The sequence below is a fragment of the Pongo abelii genome, chromosome 3 (genome assembly GCF_028885655.2).
Source record: "Pongo abelii isolate AG06213 chromosome 3, NHGRI_mPonAbe1-v2.0_pri, whole genome shotgun sequence".
NCBI classification, from domain to species: Eukaryota; Metazoa; Chordata; class Mammalia; order Primates; family Hominidae; genus Pongo; species Pongo abelii.
In genome coordinates this window covers 190376066-190395433 of record NC_071988.2, presented here as the reverse complement: position 1 = coordinate 190395433, position 19368 = coordinate 190376066, and the positions used below count along the sequence as shown (strand labels likewise).

Below are 19368 nucleotides of genomic sequence, written 5' to 3'. Positions count from 1 at the left end.
AGATTATTTCTTGCTTGTTAACAGTTCACCTCTGAAAATGTTTGCCGTTTCGTTATTTCTTTCTATTACATTGTTTCCACAGCCTGAATTCTAGACTTCAGTTTCATATGCTGCATTTGAAAATTTGGATACATGTGGTCCAATACACTTTAAATAATATTCACAGAATTTCTCAAAATCACGGGCTTTTTACATTATAGCTAAAACACCAAAGAGGCATTGGAATAGCTAAAACTGGTATGCAGAAACCTTTTAAAATGCAAATTACTCATGCTTATGGTAGACAAATTTGAAGATATAAATTAGTAATAATAAAATCAGTGTCATCACTCATAGTACTCACTGCTCTTCCAGACCAACCTTTTATCTCATTTTCCCGTGACTATACACATACAAACTTACATAGATTTTGTGTATGTGTGTACACATATACATATCATTCTATTGTGCACCTTCTTTTGTAAGCTTCATGGTGTCTTATTTTTTATAACCATGTATTTAGATCATCATTTTAATAAATCCTTGATATTCTGTTGTGTGAGTGAATACATAATTGAAGTAACCACTAACCAGCCTTTTGCTTTTGGAAGCGTTTTTTTGTCGCTCTTCCTTCATAAGCAGTGTTCATCTTTGTCCATGTATCTCTGGACACAACTGTATTTCTTAAGACCTGGATATTTTTAAGGCCATTTGTGCTCAGTTTCAATGGGAAGTAGGCATTCCTGGACCACGTAGGGTAAGGAATCTCCTCTGCCTTCTTGGAGAAGTCTCTCTGTTGGGGAAAACTCCTAAGGCTCCAATAGCCAACTGATATCCCTCAGGCAAGAGCAGTCATGCACTCACCACCGCTGGGTGTTTTATCTGCTACTTTGTAAAAATTTTCTGTCCCAGGAGTGGAGTTAAGACAGTTTAAGATAGTCTGTCCAAAGAAGTGGGAAGATTTTTCTTGTAGTTACTATTGCTGCCATAATGTTCTTTGTATTCATGTAGAGTCAATTTCAAATAGTTGCCTCGTTTAGCCAAATTATTACATAGTATGCATGTTATTTTCATTTAGACATTTTAAATTATAATTAAAATTAAATCATAATCCCTAAATGTCTTGCTTCTTTTAGACTTTGCAGAAGGTATTTGGTCGAGTAAAATTTGAAAGAAAAGGTGAAGAATTGAAAGCCTTGGCAGAAAGGGGTACTGGATATCATCACGGTGCTATGAGTTTCAAAGAAAAACAATTAGTTGAAATTCTCTTTAGAAAAGGATTTCTTAGGGTAGGTAAATTTTCTTTATTCTAAAAATTGAAATTGTGACTGTTTCAAGCTGAATGTTCAGGAAAAGTAAAGAATACAACCACCATTTTTCTTTTTTTCTCATGTAATTGTCTTTTAAAAAAATAAGTTGGCCGGGCGTGATGGGTCATACCTATAATCCCAGCACTTTGGGAGGCCGAGGCGGGTGGATCACCTAGGTCAGAAGTTCGAGACCAGCCTGGCCAACATGGTGAAACCTGCCTCTACTAAAAATACAAAAATTAGCTGGGCGTGGTGGCAGGTGCCTGTAATCCCAGCTATTCAGGAAGTTGAGTCAGGAGAATCGCTTGAACCCAGGAGGTGGAGGTTGCAGTGAGCCGAGATCATGCCATCACACTCTAGCCTGGGGGATAAGAGCAAGACTTTGTCTCAAAAAAAAAAAAAAAAAAAAAAAAAGTCATGATATCCTCTGTCTTATTTAATTGAAAAGGGGATTGAAATGTGCTACTCAGTTTATCTCTTTTTTTTGTTTGTTTTTGAACCTCCTGACTAGCTGGGATTACAGGCATGTGCCACCATGCCTGGCTAATTTTGTATTTTTAGTAGAGATGGGGTTTCTCCATGTTGGTCAGGCTGGTCTCGAACTCCTGACCTCAGGTGATCCTCCTGCCTCAGCCTCCCAAAGTGCTGGGATTATAGGTGTTAGCCACTGCACAAGGCCTAGTTTATCTCTTTTTCATGAGAATAAAAATATTTCCTAAATAAATACTTTGGCAAATTTTTCTACCATGAAATATATCTATGTTCTCTCTCCTATCAGTGATAATGGACAAAAGCAATACTAAAATAACTTTCAAACTGAACTCTTGCTATGTTTTGTGTAGTGTGTCCCATGACAGTGCACAGGGATTTTCTGAATAAATTCATGAAGGAGCTTTATATAGTTTGCTTGTAAATTTGGATCTTTAGTAATATTCAAAAATAGACTGACTTTTAAAAATTATTCACATTAAATTTTGTATGATGTATATTACATTCACAAAAGAGAGAGAGGAAGAAAGACAAAGAGATTGAGATTGTTTCTGCTACTCTAGGTAGCATCTTTTAAACTAAATGTTGAGGAAAATCTGACATCATAGTTAACAGTCCTATTACCTGAAAAAAAAATAAGATGTAGCATTAGCAACTTTGCTATACTTTTCTCTTAAAAATTGAATTTTTAAGACACAAATTTAAACATAATTTGCTATGTTGTTCTCATAACAAATTATGTATTTCTTTTAAAGGCTAATAACCACATACAATATTTTCTACATGCTTATGAATTGATAGAAGAGAGACACACCTATTTTGATCAGTGTATTCTGTGTTTAAAATAGTACCTGTTAAATAGTAGTTGCTCAATTACTAATAGGTTAATGAGATCACTCCACAAAAGGTACTATGAAAATAGTGACAGCTTTGCTATAGAGAACATTTTTTAAAAAGGTATTTTTTCTAGTTATTTTCTAAATGTATTATTATTTTCTACATTTTTGTTCTTATCAAAAAACTTGAGAAAAACAGGTAATAAATGATATGTTGCATTTTCACAGATATATAGATTTCAGTTACAGAATAATTAGAGAAAATCACTCCGTATACTTAAACATTAATACTAACCATGGCATATATGACAATCAATATAAAAAGAAAGAGAAGATGATTAGAAATACCCAGCATTATATGAAGAAGATTATCTGAGTAAACTTTTAAGTTTGTCCTGCTCCTTTTCTGGTCAGTTATGACAATTCAGGGGGGAAAGACAACTTTTTAAAATTACTGAGGTATGTTTTCTCCATAGGCATAATCTCAACAAATTTTAGTAGACAAAATAGGTAATTGTCCAGAAGTGGATTTGTAAAAGTATTATTGCCCGATCATAAAAAGTTTTCTTTCTAGTTATTCATTTAAAAATATTTACTGGGCCGGGCGCAGTGGCTCACGCCTGTAATCCCAGCATTTTGGGAGGCCAAGGTGGGTGGATCAACTGAGGTCGGGAGTTCAAGACCAGCCTAGCCAACATGGTGAAACTCCGTCTCTACTAAAAATACAAAAATTAGCTGAATGTAGTGGTGGGTGCCTGTAATCCCAGCTACTTGGGAGGTTGAGGCAGGAGAATCACCTGAACCTGGGAGGCAGAGGTTGCAGTGAGCCGAGATCGTGCCATTGCACTCCAGCTTGGGCGACAAGAGCGAAACTGCGTCTCAAAAAAAAAAAAAAAAAAAAAAAAGTTACTGAACACCTATCAGTTGCCAGGTACTCTTATGGATGCTGTGGATACAATAATGAATCTTGCTTGGTCTGGTATAAGACAAGTGAACAAACAAGTAATGTTATTGAGGTAGTCATTAATGCTATGAAGATAAATCATGTGAGACAGATAGATAATGATGGTAGGAGTGGTTATTTTGGATGTGGTGGGCTACAGATTCCTCTGTGACATTTGAGTGGGCAGCTGAAGAAGCCAGACAAATGAATATTTGGGGAAGAATATTCTGTGCAAAGCAAACAGTGCATTTGGTTATGTACTTGTGGTGTTTGTGAAATAGCAAGAGTACCAATGTGTCTAGTTTCTCTAGCTTTCCCATTGTGGCTTAACTGAAGCTCAAAGAGTTTTTCAGCAACTTTATGACAGGAAATACTTGCATTCTGTTAAAATGCTATTTTATGAAGTAATTGTTTTATTCTCTTTCCAGGTGGTGACAGCTACTGGAACACTTGCTTTAGGTGTCAACATGCCGTGTAAATCTGTGGTTTTTGCTCAAAACTCAGTCTATCTGGATGCGTTGAATTATAGACAGGTATTGCAAAATGCATAAACTTGCTTATTGTATTGCTGAAATATGGCCATAGCATAGTAAAAAATGTGAACCTTTAGTTTACAAACATGCCGCAATTCACAGTAGCATAACTGGACATTCATCCTTGCCTGGCTTTCAGTTTTAGTTGTGGTATAGTTGAAAGCACCTGCATTTGGGATTGTGTGATTAACCAGATGTGTGACCTCGGATGAGATATCTAAACTGCCTGATTCTCATTTTCTGTCTCCAAAATATGGGTGATAATTACTCTCCCACAGCATTTGCAAGAATTAAATAAGTGACTTGTATGGAAGATAGACGTCAAAGGTGCTTGATAAACATTTACTCATTCATTTGCTGTGCACAATATTTTGCACTCTAGAATTATCTTTAATGCTGACCTCATCTTTACTCCTGACACCAGATCTGTTACCAAGCCCACTTCACTACTTTCCTACAGCGGTATTTGATTTTTGCCTTGCAATTTCTGTATCCACCATCTTTCATCATACGTTCTTAGCTTTGTATTATTAGTACAATTTCCCTGATTCTCCATTCTCCTTATTCTACGAAGTCCTGCAGACAACGTGGTTTCTCTTTGTACGACCTCCCTGCTCAGAGACATTTGATAACTATTTCTGCTCGCAGAATCAAATTTAGATATGTCACCCACATTCAGGTTTTTATCAACGTGCTTCCCTCCCTTTATCTCTAAACACTTTTTATTCTCCTTGTAGGCCTTGTTCCTACCCAATATAACATTCTTATATCATTTCCCAGCATGTTACCAACCCCTGTTTTTTATTTCTATTGCTGCTGCCATACTCTGAATCAATTCTTCTAACTCATTTTTGGGAATCTTCTTTGGGCTCTGGATCTAGGGTGTTTGATATTTGGGATGAGGGACTTGGGAACTGAAATGTCAGGATTTGAATTCTAGATCTTCCACTTTGTGGTTGTTTCAGTATGGGCACATCTCTTATATTCCCAGTGCCTTAGCATAGTCTAAGCACTTAGTAAATAAGAGTTAACATAAGCTCTGTAAAGAGTTTATTCATAACTTGCTTTTTCACAAGTAGCATTTCTGAATTTTATTTCACTCATGTATTTATTCTGTTTGTGCCCATATTTTATTTTGTGATTTGTAACTCAACACACTTGTGTGTGAGAGAGGGTAGAAAAGGGATGAGAGATGGGGGAGATGGGCAGGGAGAGACAATTGGTATATTAGAGTTCAGCTGTAAGTGATTTTGACATCACTGTTTTGCCGGTGTTCTTTGTTTCTTCAATAGATCATTATTTCTTTGATATATATTACACAAATGCCTACTGAAATTAATGGCATGAAATAGGTACATAATGATGACAAATGTCTCAGTTTTTAGATCTATCTCAGTCATGGCAAATTTCCTAAGCACTATGTAGTTGCATGTTAGTGTCTGTTCCTTAATGGTTAGACATATGCACAATTTCCATGCTCCAAACCAGAGTAAAGGGCTCATTCTTACACTATGGCAGTAGAAACATTTAGGGAAGTTTTACATTGTAATTCTATTCTCTTTCCAGATGTCTGGCCGTGCTGGAAGAAGAGGTCAAGACCTGATGGGAGATGTGTATTTCTTTGATATTCCATTCCCCAAAATAGGAAAACTCATAAAATCCAATGTTCCTGAGCTGAGAGGACATTTCCCTCTCAGCATAACCCTGGTCCTGCGACTCATGCTGCTAGCTTCCAAGGGAGATGACCCAGAGGATGCCAAGGCAAAGGTACCGTGCTGGACACTGCCTGAGGTTCGGTCTTCATCACTGGCCTGGCTCTAGTTAGGTCTGCTGTTCTTTTAGAAGTCTGTAGCGATAACCCTTGAGTTTCATCAGTCTTTTAATGTTTTGTAATGTCTTGAATCATATAGAATTGGGGGTAGCTAGGGAGAATAACAGTTTTGTTTGTTTCCACCATCAGACATGGAATTTGTGGCTGGATGGGCACTGAAAATCACCCAGGATTACTATTTTCAGGTGTGAAATGCAGTGTCCTGTAGTAGTTAAGTGCTGGCTATGGATTTAAAAAGCTCTAGGCAATTAATAGATTCCTTTCTACAATTTAGAAAGAAAAGAAAAGATTTATTTTTATGATTTCGTAACAAAAAAGTTTAAGTGTTTCATAAAAAAAGTAACTCAAACTTAGGAAGATGTGTGAAATGTAGAACGTTGAAATAAGAAAAAAATGCTCCTGTTCCACTCCCCAAAGACATTCACATTATCGTTTTTTTTCAGCCAGTTTTCTAGGCATGGGTGTGCATTTGATTTTTAAACACTGATATCGTTGTATGTAACTGAACTTCAAAATATGGTTGTAAACATGTGCTGATGTATGTTGCCCAGATAAAAATTTTGTGTCCAATCCCTCAATGACGAATTTAAAATTCATAATTACGTAATTTGATTCTCATCTTTATGGAGATGCACTGTTAATGATACCTGTTCTTTCTGTTTTTGTATAGTGATTAGCGTGCCCAGTTAAATCAGATACTGTTTTCTGAAGTGAGGATTCTTCTAGGATTCTTTTGATGAGTTGGCTGATCCTACAGAGCAGCCATACATCATTTTTAGACCAAAATTTCCCCATTCTTGAGTTCTTCATTTTTAACTCTCTATAAAGAGGAGTACATCTTCTAATAAGATTTCTTATTTTTTTAAATGGTTATCAGGGTCGTTCATCTTCTTTGCTTTGCATATTTGAGAAGACCTACATGTACACTTCTCACATATGGGACTCTTAAAAGTGGGCATAACATTCTTAGAATATTATTATCTTCATTCATCACATCAAACTAAGATTGTTTCCATTGCCTTCTGGCATTTAATGTTTTACATGGAGGAGCCATGGCGGTTTCTGTTCTCTTGCAGTTAACTTGCTATTTTTTTCTGTTTGTGCAATTATATGAATCTTTTTCTTTATTCTATTTCAAATGTTTTATTTCCTAGGATTTTCTATTTTATGGATCCTTTAAAAATTGACGTTTTAGTTATTATATGAGACCTTTCAATCTTCATGCTCAGGTTTTTATTTATTGTGGTGAAATGTACATAAAAGTTACCATCTTAACCATTTTAAGTGTATACAGTTCAGTAGTGTTAAGTATGTTCATATTGTTAGGCAATGCTCAGGTATTTTTCAAATGAAGAAGAGATCCTTGAATTGTATCTTTGTTATTTGCTTCTGTTAATTGCTCCATTGTCTTTTCAGGAAAAGTTATAATTTTTAAATTGAAACCCACTTTTCTGTTCTTCATTGCTATTTTTTTCTTTAGGAGAAAACATAAAACTTATCTTCCATATCACTGATGGTCTGAAGTGTCAGTTATGGCTCTTCATAATGCAAATGTGGATTTTAATTCTGCTACTACTGGACTTTTGTTTTTCTGAAATTCTTTTTTTTTTTTTCTTTTTCTGTTTCTTTTTTCTTTTCTTTTGAAATAGAGTCTTGCTCTATAGCCCAGGCTGGAGTGCGGTGGCGTGATCTCAGCTCACTGCAACCTCCGCCTCCCAGGTTCAAGCAATTCCCCTGCCTCAGCTTCCTGAGTAGCTGGGACTACAGGTGTGCACCACCACACCTGGCTAATTGTTTGTATTTTAGTAGAGACGGGGTTTCACCATGTTGGCCAGGATAGTCTCGATCTCCTGACCTTGTGATCCACCCACCTTAGCCTCCCAAAGTACTGGGATTACAGGTGTGAGCCACTGCACCTGGCCCCTGAAACTCTTTACTACTCCATCCATCACTCTTTTATATCATAATAATGTATTTTTTAAATGTCAATTTATATTGTCTCTATACCATAGGCTGTAGTGCCTTGTCTCAAAGAGGCCATATCATTTGGCACCCATTAAGTATGACAAATAATTTTTCCTTTTTTTCCATCTTCTTATTTTATTTTATTTTAGTTCTGAGGCACATGTGCAGGATGTGCAGGTTTGTTATGTAAACATGTGCCATGGTGGTTTGCTGCACCTATCAACCCATCACCAAAGTGTTAAGCCTAGCATGCATTAGCTATTTTTAATGATGCTCTCCCTCTCCCTGCCCCAACAGGCCCTGGTATGTGTTGTTCCCCTCCCTGAGTCCATGTGTTCTCATAGTTCACCTCGCACTTAGAAGTGAGAACATGTGGTGTTTGGTTTTCTGTTTCTGCATTTGTTTTCCGAGGATGATGGCTTCCAGCTCCATCCATGTCCCAACAAAGTACATGATCTCATTCCTTTTTATAGCTGCATAGTATTCCATGGTGTATATGTACCACACTTCTTTATCCAGTCTATTGTTGATGGACATTTGGGGTGATTCCATGTCTTTGCTATTGTGAATAGTGTTGCAGTGAACATATGCATGCATATATCTTTATAATGGAATGATTTGAACTTCTTTGGGCATATACCCAATAATGGAATTGCTGGGTCAAATGGTATTTCTACCTCTAGTTCTTTGAGGAATCTCCACACTGTCTTCCACGATGTGGTTGAACTGATTTACACTCCCAGCAACAGTGTAAAAGCATTCCTGTTTCTCTGCAACCTCACCAGCATCTGTTGTTTCTTGACTTTTTAATAACTGCCATTCTGATTAGTGCGAGATGGTGTCTCATTGTGGTTTTGATTTGCATTTCTCTAATGAGTGGTGATGTTGAGTTTTTTTCATATGTTGGCTGCATGTATGTCTTTTTTTGAGAAGTGTCCGTTCATGTCCTTTGCCCACTATTTAATGGGTTGTTTGTTTTTTTCTTATAAATTTGTTTAAGTTCCTTGTAGACTCTGGATATTAGACATTTGTTGGATGGATAATTTTCTCCCATTCTGTAGGTTGTTTATTTTCTCTGATGATCATTTCTTTTGCTGTGCAGAAGCTCTTTAGTTTAATTAGATCCCATTTATCGGTGTTTGCTTTTGTTGCAATTGCTTTGTGCATTTTCATCATTATATTATTCCATGTTCATGCTGCTGATAAAGACATACCCAAGATTGGGCAATTTACAAAAGAAAGAGGTTTAATGGACTTACAGTTCCACATGGTTGGGGAGGCCTCACAATCATGACAGAAGGCAAGGAGGAGCAAGTCATGTTTTACAATGGATGGCAGCAGGCAAAGAGAGAGAGAGCTTGTGCAAGGGAACTCTTCTTTTTAAAAGCATCAGATCTCATAAGACTTATTCATTATCATGAGAACAGCATGGGAAAGACCCGCCCCGTGTTTCAATTACCTCACACCAGTTTCCTCTCACAACCCATGGGAATTGTGGGAGTTACAATTCAAGATGGGATTTGGGTGAGGACACAGCCAAATCATATAATTCCACTCCTGGTCCCTCCCAAATCTCATATCCTCACATTTCAAAACCAGTCATGCCTTTCTAACAGTCTCCCAGAGTCTTAACTCATTTCAGCATTAACTCAAAACTCCACAGTCCAAAGTCTCATCTGAGACAAGGCAAGTCCCTTTTACCTATGAGCTAGTAAAGTCAAAAGCAAGTTAGTTACTTCCTAGATACAGTGGGGGTACAGGCATTGGGTACATACAGCCATTTCAAATGGGAGAAATTTGCCAAATCAAAGGCACCACAGGCCCCATGCAAGTCCAAAATCCAGTGGGAAAGTCAAATCTTAAAGCTCAAAAATGATATCCTTTGACTCCATGTCTCACATCCAGGTCACACTGATGCAAGAGGTGGGCTCCCATGGCCTTGGGCAGCTTCACTTCTATGGCTTTGCAGGGTATAGTGCCCCTCCTGGCTGCCTTCATAGGCTGGCATTGAGTGTCTGTGGCTTTTCCAGGCACACAGCGCAAGCTATTGGTGGATGTGTCATTCTGGGGTCTGGAGGGTGGGGGTCCTCTTCTCACAGCTCCAATAGGCAGTGCCCCAGGAGGGACTCTGTGCGGGTTCTCCAACCCCATATTTTCCCTTTGCACTGCCCTAGCAGAGGTTCTCCATGAGGGCCCCGTCCCTGCAGCAAACTTCTGCCTGGACATCCAGGCAGTTCCATACATCCTCTGAAATCGAGGCAGAGGTTCCCATACCTCAATTCTTGACTTCTGTGCACTCTGATGCTCAACACCACGTGTAAGCTGCCAAGGCTTGGGGCTTCCACCCTCTGAAGCAATAGCCTGAGCTGCACCTTGTCCCCTTTTAGTCATAGCGGGAGCAGCTGGGATGCAAGGCACCAGGTCCCTAGACTGTACACAGCAGACAAACCCTGAGCCTGGCCCAGGAAACAATTTTTTTTTTCCTAAATCTCTGGGCCTGTGATGAAAGGGGCTGCCACAAAGGTCTCTGACATGCCCTGGAGACATCCCATTGTCTTGGTGATTAATGTTTGGCTCCCTATTACCTATGCAAATTTATGCAGCCAGCTTGAATTTCTCCTCAGAAAATGGGATTTTCATTTCTGTCACATTGTCAGCCTGCAAATTTTCTGAACTTTTATGCTCTGTTTCCCTTATAAAACTGAATGCCGTTAACAGCACCCATGTCACCTCTTGAATGCTTTGCTGCTTAGAAATTTCTTCTGCAAGATACCCTAAATCATCTCTCTCAAGTTCGAAGTTCCATAAATCTCTCAGGCAGAGGCAAAATGCTGCCTGTCTTTTTGCTAAAACATAACAAAAGTCACCTTTGCTCCAGTTCCCAACAAGTTCCTCATCTCCATCTGAGACCACCTCAGCCTGAATTTCATTGTCCATATCATTATCAGCATTTTGGTCAAAGCCATTCCAGAAGTCTTTAGGGAGTTCCAAACTCTCCCACATGTTCCTGTCTGCTTCTGAGCCCTCCAAACAGTTCCAATTTCTGCCTAGTACCCTCCAAACGGTTCCAATTTCTGCCTAGTACCCAATTCCAAAGTCACTTCCACATTTTCAGGTATCTTTTCAGCAGCACTCCACTCTACTGGTACCAACTTACTGTATTAGTCTGTTTTCATGCTGCTGATAAAGACATGCCCAAGAGTGGGAAATTTACAAAAGAAAGAGTTTTAATGGACCTAAAGTTCCACATGGCTGAGGAGGTCTCATAATCATGGCAGAATGCAAGGAGGAGCAAGTCATGTCTTACAATGGATGGCAGCAGGCAAAGAGAGAACAAGCTTGTGCAGGGGAATTCCTCTCTTTAAATCCATCAGATTTCATAAGACTTATTCACTATTATGAGAACTGCATGGGCAAGATCTGCCCCCATGATTCAATTACCTCCCACTGGGCTCCTTCTATGACATGTGGGAATTGTGGGAGTTTCAATTCAAGATGAGATTTGGGTGGGTACATAGCCAAACCACATCAATTATGAAATATTGCCCATGCCGATGTCCTGAATAGTATTGCCTAGGTTATCTTCTACAATTTTTATAGTTTTGGGGTGTACCTTTAAGTCTTTAATCCACCTTGAGTTAATTTTTGTATAAGGTGTAAGGATAGGATCCAGTTCCATTTTCTGCACATGGCTAGCCAGGTCTTCTATTACCATTTATTAAATAGGAAACCCTTTCCCCATTGCTTGTTTTTGTGGAAGATCAGATGGTTGTAAATGTGTAGTCTTGTTTCTGAGTTCTCTATTCTGTTCCAGTGGTCTATGTGTCTGTTTTGGTTACTGTAGCCTTGTGTTAAAGGTAGAAGTTGGGTAGCATGATGCCTCCAGCTTGTTTTTTTTGCTTAGGATTGTCTTGGCTGTATGGGCTCTTTTTTGGTTCCACTATGAATTTAAAATAGTTTTTTTCTAATTCTGTGTAGAATGTCACTGGTAGTTTAATGGGAATAGCACTGAATCTATAAATTACTCTGGGCAGTATGACCATTTTCACAATATTGATTCTTTCTATCCATGAGCATGAAATGTTTTTTCATTTGTTTGTGTCCTCTCTGATATTCTTGAGCAGTGGTTTGTAGTTCTCCTTGAAAAGGTCCTTCACTTCCCTTATTAGCTGTATTCCTAGGTATTATATTCTCTTTGTAGCAATTGTGGAGGGGAGTTCATTTGTGATTTGGCTCTCTGCTTGTCTGTTGTTGGTTTATAGTAAAATGCTTGTGATTTTTGCACATTGATTTTGTATGCTGAGATTTTGCTGAAGTTGCTTATCAGAAGCTTTTGGGTTGAGATGATGGGGTTTTCTAGATATAGGATCATGCATCTGCAAACAAAGACAATTTGAGTTCCTCTCTTCCTCTTTGAATATCCTTTATTTCTTTCTCTTGCCTGATTGCCCTGGCCAGAACTTTCAATACTGTATTGAATAAGAGTGGTGAGAGACGGCATACAAATATTTTTTCAAAACAACTTTTTTTTGCTGCATATAGAAAACAATTTTCATAGGTCAGATCTTTTCTTTAGAGGAAAAGATGTCCTTGTCACAGTTATGAGATCCTGTAGAATATTATCTCTTACCAGCTTGTAAAGCTCACTTCTTCCTGTCTCCCATATGGCCTGCTACCCGCTTCATGAACATCCCAGGCACATTCTGGTCTGAGGACCATGGCTCTTGCTGTTTCTTCTCCTTCTAAGATCTTCCCTGAGACATATACATGGCCTCACTCTCTTACCACGTTAAATTCTTTGCTCTAACATTACATAGTGAAGCCTACCCTCACCATGCCTTCTAAATTGTAAATGTTTCTCTGTCTGCTGCATTGACAATGTTCCTTATTCAGTTAAATAGAGTTCTCATCAGTTCCTATATAGCATCAAATCTATCTATGTATCTATCTACACTGATCTATCTTTGTTTATGTCTATCATCTATATTTCTATCCATCTACCTACCTCTACCTACCTATCTCTATCTATCTATCTATCTATCTATCTATCTATCTATCTATCTATCTATCTATCTATCTATCTATCTGATCTCTCTATCTTCCTTCTATCATCTCTCTGCTATCTGCTGTCTACCTACCTTTCTATCTATAATGTATCATTCTATCATTTATATTTCTATCCATCTATCTATCTACATCTATCAATCATCTATCTACCTATCATCTATCTTTCTATCTTCCTATCTCTATCATGTTTTTATATATTTTCCACTAGAATGTAAGCACTCCAAGGCCAATAATGTTTGTTTGTCTGATTTTCTGATGTAGACATTCAATAAATATTTACAGCATGACCATAATTTTAGGAAGATGATCAATTTTTCTTAAGAAGAATTGATCTATTGCGTGTTTTTCTATTTTATCACTTTGGATACATCTATCCAAATCTGATGGTTTGCCAAGCAATAGGATGTATGAAATTTCTTCTGGCTTCACCCTATCCACCTAAATGCTAATCAAATACCCTTTCAGAGCTGAGCTGGATGAATAGTTTTTGGCCCAAATATCAGTGTTTAGCAGATCTTCATCTATGTAGTTTTCTGGACTGAAAGGTCGTGTTCTACTTCTGCTAGTCTTATTACACATTGATTATCTGGATGACGTTAATCACAATAAACTATAGTATGCAATGCTATCAGGATTCTTATAATCTTAGTATGACTTTAATATGAGGTCTGTACCTCTGTGGTTATAGTGAACCACCATGAAACCCTTACCCTTTACTATGCTGTTTTCTGACTATTGCCATCTCTGAATAAATGTGGCATATGAGAGAGAAGAGGTTACAAAAAAGGCCAGATATGGTGCCCTCAAAAATATCATCCCACAGTAAAGAGATGGAAAGTGCACTCCCTTCTTCCACCCTTCCAGTCTTTCTCTCTTCTTCCTTTTCTCTCTTCCCTTCCTCTTCCTTTCTCTCCTTTCCTCATTTCCTTTCCTTTCCTTTTCCTTCCTTCCTTCCTTCCTTATTTTTTTCCTTCCCTTCCTCCTCCTAGTCCATTAGCCTTATAGTAAGTAGAGATTCTTTCTAGGTTCTATAAACCCTCAGGCCTAAAGACAGGTTAAGTTTCAATTTTGGTGATGCTGGGATTTTTTTTTTTTTTTTTGGAATTTCATAGACATTTTAGTGGGAAGTTGAAAGATACATGTACTTTAATGCAGTTTTACTCTGGAAAACAAGCAATATTTTTATAACATTGGTGAAGTCAACCTAGTTACATTATTTTTGTAATAATACTGCAGAACATGGGATAATATATCTTTTTACTCCTAGAACAACTTAAAAGCTATAAACTCTTGAACTGGAATGGCTTTAATAATCAGACTGTTTGGCAATACATTTCATTTCTGACAATTCAGTTTATGTGCTCTATTTTGTTAAAGAAGTTGCCATGTAACACTATAAAATAATATGAAATCAAATTTTTTCTGATACATTTCTGATATCTGTGTGGTATAATAGATATTGATCTATCATTTATTATCATTTTCAAATGTGTTTTGTAACAGTTAACATTGTGTGTCTAAAAATACTCTTTTCTTTAAAGGTGCTATCAGTGCTAAAGCATTCATTGCTGTCCTTCAAGCAACCGAGAGTCATGGACATGTTAAAACTTTACTTCCTGTTTTCTTTGCAGTTCCTGGTGAAAGAGGTATGCATTACTGCACTATTGTTTTGGGGAAATAGCATTACTACTATCTAGATTTCTTATCATGCTGAACAAATTGTAGCTTTTAGAAGGTTCTATCCAATGATTGATATTATTTATAAATGGTATAATTATAAAAGTTGGGCCCAGTAATAGTTATAAATATTTCTTATATTGGCATTAAATACTATTTTAAACTGGTACTTAATAAGTTACCTATTATGTGGTGACTTGAGTTAAACTAATAAATTGTTTTTTGTTCTTTAGGGCTATTTAGATCAAGAAGGTAATCCTATGGGGTTTGCTGGACTTGTGTCACATTTGCATTATCATGAACCTTCTAATCTTGTTTTTGTCAGTTTTCTTGTAAATGGCCTCTTCCATGATCTCTGTCAGCCAACCAGGAAAGGTAAGCTTGAGATTTTATATATGTATGTAGAGAGAGAGTCCAAAAATAGCAACAGATTTGTAGAAAACCAACACTTCAGGAATATTTTTAATAAAGAAAATACAATTAATATGTAGATAATTTATAGATTTTCAATTGATAAATACCTACTAATATATATTAAATGATAGTCAGCCATGTTTTATGACATGTATTTACAATGTCAACACCTCCAAAATATTAACTTCAGTGACTCCTTGCCTCCAGGATTAATAACATATTAAATAATATACACTTTTTAGAAAATATTTTCTTCTAATTAAATATAATATATATTAATCATGGAAAAAGGATATAGGAAAGCATTAAGTTAAAAATAAAAAATTACTCATAATTACGCTATCCACAGATAATCACTATTAATGTTTGTGAATATTTTCTTCCAATCATATTTTCTTTGAATATTATTGTATAGTATACCTAAATAGCTAATAGTATATTCATAGCGTAATTTAGAATCATATTTTCCCCTAAAAATAGCACAATTTTATCCATATTGAGTAAATTTTTAAATATATTTTATTTAATACATTTTTGATTAAAATCCTTTGATTTTTACATTTAAACACTAAATCTATATGGTAGTTCTTAAAATCACTAAGATAGACTAAAGTGAGGAAAATCTAGGTAAGGAAATAAGGCAATTTGTGTGGGATCATTAGGATCTAAATTAGGGTATAGGTAGCAAGGATGAAAAAGAAGGCACAGATAAAAACTATTAGCGGATATATGGTAATTCTTCAATTGCTATGTTTGTCATAAATTTTTAGTTTCCATGAAATTAAATGTAATATGACATTCCATTTAAACATGAAAAAATAGAATTATACCCTTTCATATTTACAAGAAGACACTTTGTTTTATATAGGCTCAAAACATTTTTCTCAAGACGTTATGGAAAAGCTAGTATTAGTATTGGCACATCTCTTTGGAAGAAGATATTTTCCACCAAAGTTCCAAGATGCACACTTCGAGTTTTATCAATCAAAGGTAAACTGTGTGATTCTGATAAAATTTAGTAATGTAAAATCACTAAATAGATCTTACCTAAAATGACTTAGCAGCTGTAGAATTTTAATTCAAAGGGCAGTTCATTTGTTTTATAGAATAATTTGTTCTTTTTGTAATCAGTGTGATATTTAATCTGTAATTGATGTCTCCCTCTGTAAATCTACCAAAAAGTTAAAGTCTTTGTGAAAAAAACAGGATCAACATTTTATTCATGTTTTTCATGTGATTGTATCAAATTATAACATCAGGTGACTAAAGAAAAGATATGCCAGTTATACATTAAGTGAAACATCTAGCTGTATCACCGAATATACTGTTCTTTTAGGATCCTTTTACCTTAAGATAGAACTATGGAAGGGAAGTATATGTTGTGAATTATAATGTCTTCACTGAGAAAATATTAGAATAGTCATCTAAGAAATCATTACTTGACTCACAGAGACCAAAAACAGAGAAACACTTTTTCAATTTTATTTGTAACATACAACATTTTCTTTGGTTATGATTCTCTACCATCAAGTCAACATCGAATACTATTACTATTATACTTCCCTAGAATAAAATGGGATATGCTGGTTTATACAAGATAACCTTAGTGAAAAGTTGCTATGGAACAAACAAAAAGAATTAGTATATATTTTCTAATCCCACAATGCTGGATTAAAAATCTGTGCTCTCACAGAATGCCCTCTAGAGCAGTGAACACAATTTTAGTCATTGACCTATCATCTTTACACTTTTCACCACCCATACATTTTTGAAACAATTATTTAATTGTTCTGTTTAAATAAATTTATATTTAACATAGAAAATTCACTATCTCTATTTTGAAAAAAGAAGATCATGATAAAAATACACTTTACTGCATAACAGACAGATCTGTGTGAAATATTGGGGTACTACACCAAAAAGCTTTAAAAAATAGGCCAGACGTGGTGACTCAAGCCTGTAATCCCAGTACTTTGGGAGGCAGAGGTGGGAAGATTGCTTGAGCCCAGGAGTTTGGGACCAGCCTGGGGAACAGAGGGAGACCCCATCTCTAAGAAAAAGAAAAAATTAGATAATAATTCCTAAAGTCCCATTATATTAAATAAAAACTCACTAGAGAAAAGGATCTGGGTCTGCCTTCATGGGTAGGCTTGTATCCCCCTCAAGACATTTTCGAAGCCATCTAGGACTGGAAAATTAAACAGCACGTTAGGAAGTGCTATAGGAAAATGGTGGATCTTTAGCAGTCTTTTAGATTTGAGAAGACTAAGACTAACTAGCCTTATTCTCAAAATCTTAAGAAATCCATGACCTAGAAAGAGAGACAAAGCATAAATGAGGCTTACTAAAACTGTAAAACAATACCCACTGCAGTCTGTACTTGTACTGAGGTGATCATACTTTCACTCTCTTGCCCAAACACGAAAGTGGGGGCATTCACTCTGGTGAAAGATAACATCTAAAGCCTGTAAAGTCCTTTGAAAACAATTTCTGGTGCAAAACCAAAACCAAAACAAAACCTAAAATGGTGAGTAAGCATGAACATATGACCAATAAGCAGGAAGAAAAGAGGTCGATAATTGAGATCCATAAATCATCAAGACATTAGCATTAACATATAAGGATTATAAGTGTGATTAATATGTTCAAGAAAATAGGAGGAGAGACAAAATTGATAAAAAGATGGATATTTTTACTAGATAATTAGAATGTATAAAACTAAATGGACATTTTAGAACTGGAAATACAATATCTGACCATCAGAATATGCATTTCAGAAGTCACGATCAGTAAGCTGACAGCATAATAGAAAGCATCCAAAGTATAGCACAGAGATAAAAAAAATTTAAAAAATCAGACAGCATAAGAAACATGAATCATATGGAAAAAGTTTAATGTATATATGATGGGAGTCCCAGAAAAAAAATGATGGAGAAAAATGGCTGAAGAGTATTCAAAAAGATAATAGCTGGGAGTTTTCCAAAGCTGATTAAAGATAACACACTATAGTTTTAAAACCGTAGTCAACTTCAGGGAGGATAAATGTAGAAAAACATTAAGCTAAACTGCTGAAAAGCACAAAGAGAAAATCATAAATCACCTAGGACAGAAATAAAGTGACACATTTCCTTCTAAGAAGCAATAATGAGAATGATAGATCTCTTTTTAATCAAAAGAATGGAAGCTAGTGGGCAATGGAACAATATTTTGTTGTTGATTCAGATATTTTACAGGCAAATACATGCAATCATCGATATATACATATATAAACTCTTGGTGTTACATAACTAGAATCATATTAGACATGCTATTGCTTTTTTATACTTATATCAAAGATACTTTTCCAGATGACCACATATGAATTTTTTTTTATTTCAATAGGTTTTGGAGAAACAGGTGGTGTTTGGTTACATGTATAAGTTCTTTAGTAGTGATTTCTGAGATTTTGGTGCACCCATCACCCAAGCAGTGTACACTGCACCCAATGTTTAGTCTTTTATTCCTCACCCCTCACACCTTTTCCTATGGGTCTCCAAAGTCCATTGTACCATTTTTATGACTTTGTGTCCTCATAGCTTAGCTCTCACTTAATGAGTGAGAAGATTTGATTTTTGGTTTTCAATTCCTGAGTTATTTCACTTAGAATAATGGTCTCCAACTCCATCCAGGTTGCTTGTGAATACTCTTATTTCATTTCTATTTATGCTGAGTAGTATTCCATAATACATATGTACCACATTTTCTTTATCCACTCGTTGACTGATGGGCATTTAGGCTGGTTCCATATTTTTGTAATTGCAAATTGTGCTGCTGTAAACATGCATGTCCAAGTATCTTTTTTGTGTAAAGACTTATTTTCCTCTGGGTAGGTACCCAGTAGTGTGATTGCTGGATCAAATGGTAGATCTACTTTTAGTTTGTTAAGGAATCTCCATACTGTTTTCCCTGGTGGTTGTACTAGTTTACATTTCCACCAGCTTTGTAAAAGTGTTCCCTTTTCACTACATCCATGCTAACATCTGTTATTTTTTATTTTTTGATTATGGCCGTCCTTACAGGAGTAAGGTGGCGTCGCATTGTGGTTTTGATTTGCATTTCCCTGATAATTAGTAATGTTAAGCATTTTTTCATATGTTTTTTGGCCATTTATATATTTTCTTTTGAGAATTGTCTATTCATGTCCTTAGCTCACTTTTTGAAGGGATTGTTTGTTTTTTTGTTGCTGATTTGTTTGAGTTCTTTGTAGATTCTGAATATTTAGTCCTTTGTTGGATACGTAGTTTGTGATTTTCTCCCACTCTGTGGGCTGTCTGTTTACTCTGCT

At 36.2% G+C, this 19368-nt stretch overlaps 1 protein-coding gene across 3 annotated transcripts in view; it reads left to right on the top strand.

Annotated features, from left to right (window-relative positions):
• DDX60 (DExD/H-box helicase 60) overlaps positions 1-19368 on the top strand; it is a 103737-nt gene that overhangs the window by 66846 nt on the left and 17523 nt on the right. For all 3 annotated transcript variants that reach the window (XM_024246446.3, XM_054554675.2, XM_054554676.2), the window contains 6 exons: positions 1116-1268; positions 3986-4090; positions 5657-5857; positions 14495-14599; positions 14864-15005; positions 15913-16034. In XM_024246446.3, coding sequence (XP_024102214.2) covers positions 1116-1268; positions 3986-4090; positions 5657-5857; positions 14495-14599; positions 14864-15005; positions 15913-16034 — 828 coding nt within the window. The remainder of the gene's footprint in view (positions 1-1115; positions 1269-3985; positions 4091-5656; positions 5858-14494; positions 14600-14863; positions 15006-15912; positions 16035-19368) is intronic.